Raw genomic sequence first — 2,798 nt, forward strand, 5'->3', positions numbered from 1 at the left:
TCAGTCAGCTTTTATTAATTCAAATTATATTAAATGCTGTGTGCAAGAACTACAGCTGTTATATGCAAGTGAATTAAATTAAAGGTTATGTTTCCCTTCTCTGGAATTCTGAAATCCAAAGTATTTCAAAAATCAGAACTTTTTCATTAGTGGCTGAGATAGTGACAACTTTGCTTTCTTGTTTTCAAGAGTGTTTTTGGGGCAGATAAGAAAGCAGATAGTTATTTTCATTGTTGTAGCTGTGTACTGGTTTTTCCAGATGTTACAGAAGTCTGGCAACAGAAAAGGGAATCTGTAAATGCAGAGTTGTTTATACTTTTTCAAAATATATTTCCCACATTGGATATGATGGTAAGGTGTGGAGGCAGGAGAGTTGTGGAGTATTCTTCTCCTTTGTCCTTCAGTTAATCATTATCTCACATGAATTGTAAAAGATTTAAAACTTTACTGAATACATCTGAACTGTCTCCCCTCAGCGGTGTATCCAGATCATAGGTTCAACATTTCAAACAATCCTAAGTATTTTTCTTATTTTTCTTTTTCCTCTAGCCTTTCCTGGAGTGTTTTCTGCAACATTCATTCATCATGAAGTTATTGGAGGATATAGTCACCTGTTTACCATCCAAGGGTCTAACTCTCAACTGCAGCCCTACATGTTGCTTGCACATATAGATGTAGTTCCAGCTTCCCCTGAAGGCTGGGATGTTAGTGACCCTTTCTCTGCTGAGGAGCATAATGGGTTCATATATGGAAGAGGAACACTGGATAACAAAAACTCTGTCATGGTATATGCATTGTAAATTTACCTTTTGGAGAATGCAAAATGTTTATGAGAGGCAGATATGCATGAAATGTAATGTCCCATAAGATGTAGAGATGGCCATTAACTTGGACATATTTAAAAACAATTTAGAGAAATTCATGGAGAGTGAAGCTTACCCTTTTTCTCTTTTATTATTTAATATGATGTTTATGTGTTTGTTGTTCTTCATGTTATTCTGTTTTATGTAATTTATGGTAAAAACCATCTCTCTTTTTATGATGGTCTGTGAATAATAAATTATTGATTGATCTGTTTGCATTCCACAGGGGATTCTACATGCACTGGAATTCTTACTGAGACGAAATTACCGGCCACAAAGAAGTTTCTATATTGGCCTTGGGCATGATGAAGAGGTATTTTTATGACATACAATATCCACCATACTTGTGGCATTCAGTGCCACAGTTTGCATGTTGGGTGCAGGATTTTAGTAGTTCTTAGAATGAACCTGTACAGTTCATTTAGATTCTACATTTTTTGATACAAGTGGCTTGAGGCATAATGGTCTTTCCAGTCGAAGATAACTTTATAGTAGTTGCCTTTTTCTAATGAAGCATTGGATGCTTGCTGCTACCTGATGCAAAATACTACGATAGTGGCTTGATATCATGAGATCCTGTTATGTTTTTTTTTTCCAGATAGGTGGTCAAAAAGGAGCAAAAAAGATTGTGGCTGAGCTGGAATCTAGAGGGTTAAAACTTGCTTTCCTGCTTGATGAGGGAAGCTTCATCTATGATGGGATCGTCACAGGAATAGAGAAACCTGTAGCTCTGTAAGTAAGTTTACCACAAGAAATGTTACTGTTACTCTTATGAAACAATAGGGAGCTGGAAGCCATGCCTGATGAAATGCAAATAATTCAGACATTATCTAACAGTAGATTCTTATCTACCCTTTGTTTGGCCCTTCTCTAGAGTGTTAAAAATGTATAGTGCACCCCATCTTGCTTTATGATAAATATAAATGACTGACCACAGAAATATACTTAGTCAAAATGATTCCAGCCAAGAAGACAAACAAATGGGTCCTAGAACAGATCAAGCCAGAAATCTCCATGGAAGTCATGATGACTAAACTGAGGCTGTCATACTTTGGACACATCATGAGAAGGCATGACTCATTGGAAAAAACAACAATGCTAGGAAAAGTGGAGGGAGGTAGAAAGAGAGGGAGGCCTCATGCTAGATGGATAGACTTTATTGAGGAGTTTGCAAGTATGAGTTTGCAAGTACAAGTATGAGTTTACAGGAAGTCTTGGAGATGTCTCATCCACAGGGTCTCCATGGGTTGGGATCGGCTCAAGGGTGTTTAATAAAAACAAATGGAATAATATGTATGCATTTGGAGTCCTGTTTTGGGGATACTGGTATTCGTTTTAAAAGGCTCATCCATATTACTGAAAGGAGCAGGATAAATGGGCAATGGAGTCATTGGATTTCAAACAGATGTGAGGCTTTTCTGTTTTGAGCGGACCAGAAAAGAATTATTATAGTTCCTATTGTGTTACACAGCATAGCAGTGTTGTGAACTGATCAAAAACGACAAGCATGATACACACTTTTTGTGTGTTTTTATTTTTTGAGTAGATAAAAAAATTCTAAATAGAATCATCAGTAAAGTGGCAAATGCTAGACCTGATTATCAAAAGAGGCATATTTGATAGAGAAAAAACCTGCTGTGAATTTCATTAATGCATTTTCCTCCACTTATCAGAATAGCCATCACAGAAAAGGGTGCAATTACAGCACATTTCGGTGTGACGTCAGTGCCAGGCCATTCTTCTGCACCACCTAAGAGGACAAGCATTGGTATTCTTTCTGAAGCAATGTCCAGGTCAGTGTTTAGGGAGTCCCTATACCAGGAGAAAGGCAGGATATAAATAGTTGTTGTTGTTGTTGTTGTTATCTGTCCCAGTAGCAAATTTCTAAGACAATGTGATTCATGTCTACTCAAATGAAAGTCCCCTTAGGTTCAG

At 37.2% G+C, this 2,798-nt stretch overlaps 1 protein-coding gene across 1 annotated transcript; it reads left to right on the forward strand.

Annotated features, from left to right (window-relative positions):
* Positions 1-461: 461 nt before the first annotated feature.
* On the forward strand, positions 462-2,656 carry LOC121918299 (N-fatty-acyl-amino acid synthase/hydrolase PM20D1-like; the record flags this gene model as incomplete). Its single annotated transcript, XM_042444370.1, has 4 exons — positions 462-785; positions 1,090-1,176; positions 1,462-1,595; positions 2,537-2,656. Coding segments are annotated over 4 exons (665 nt in total), but the record flags the coding sequence as incomplete, so codon positions are not given.
* Between the last annotated feature and the right edge of the window lie 142 nt (positions 2,657-2,798).

The sequence above is a fragment of the Sceloporus undulatus genome, unplaced genomic scaffold (assembly GCF_019175285.1).
Source record: "Sceloporus undulatus isolate JIND9_A2432 ecotype Alabama unplaced genomic scaffold, SceUnd_v1.1 scaffold_7975, whole genome shotgun sequence".
Classification (NCBI taxonomy): domain Eukaryota; kingdom Metazoa; phylum Chordata; class Lepidosauria; order Squamata; family Phrynosomatidae; genus Sceloporus; species Sceloporus undulatus.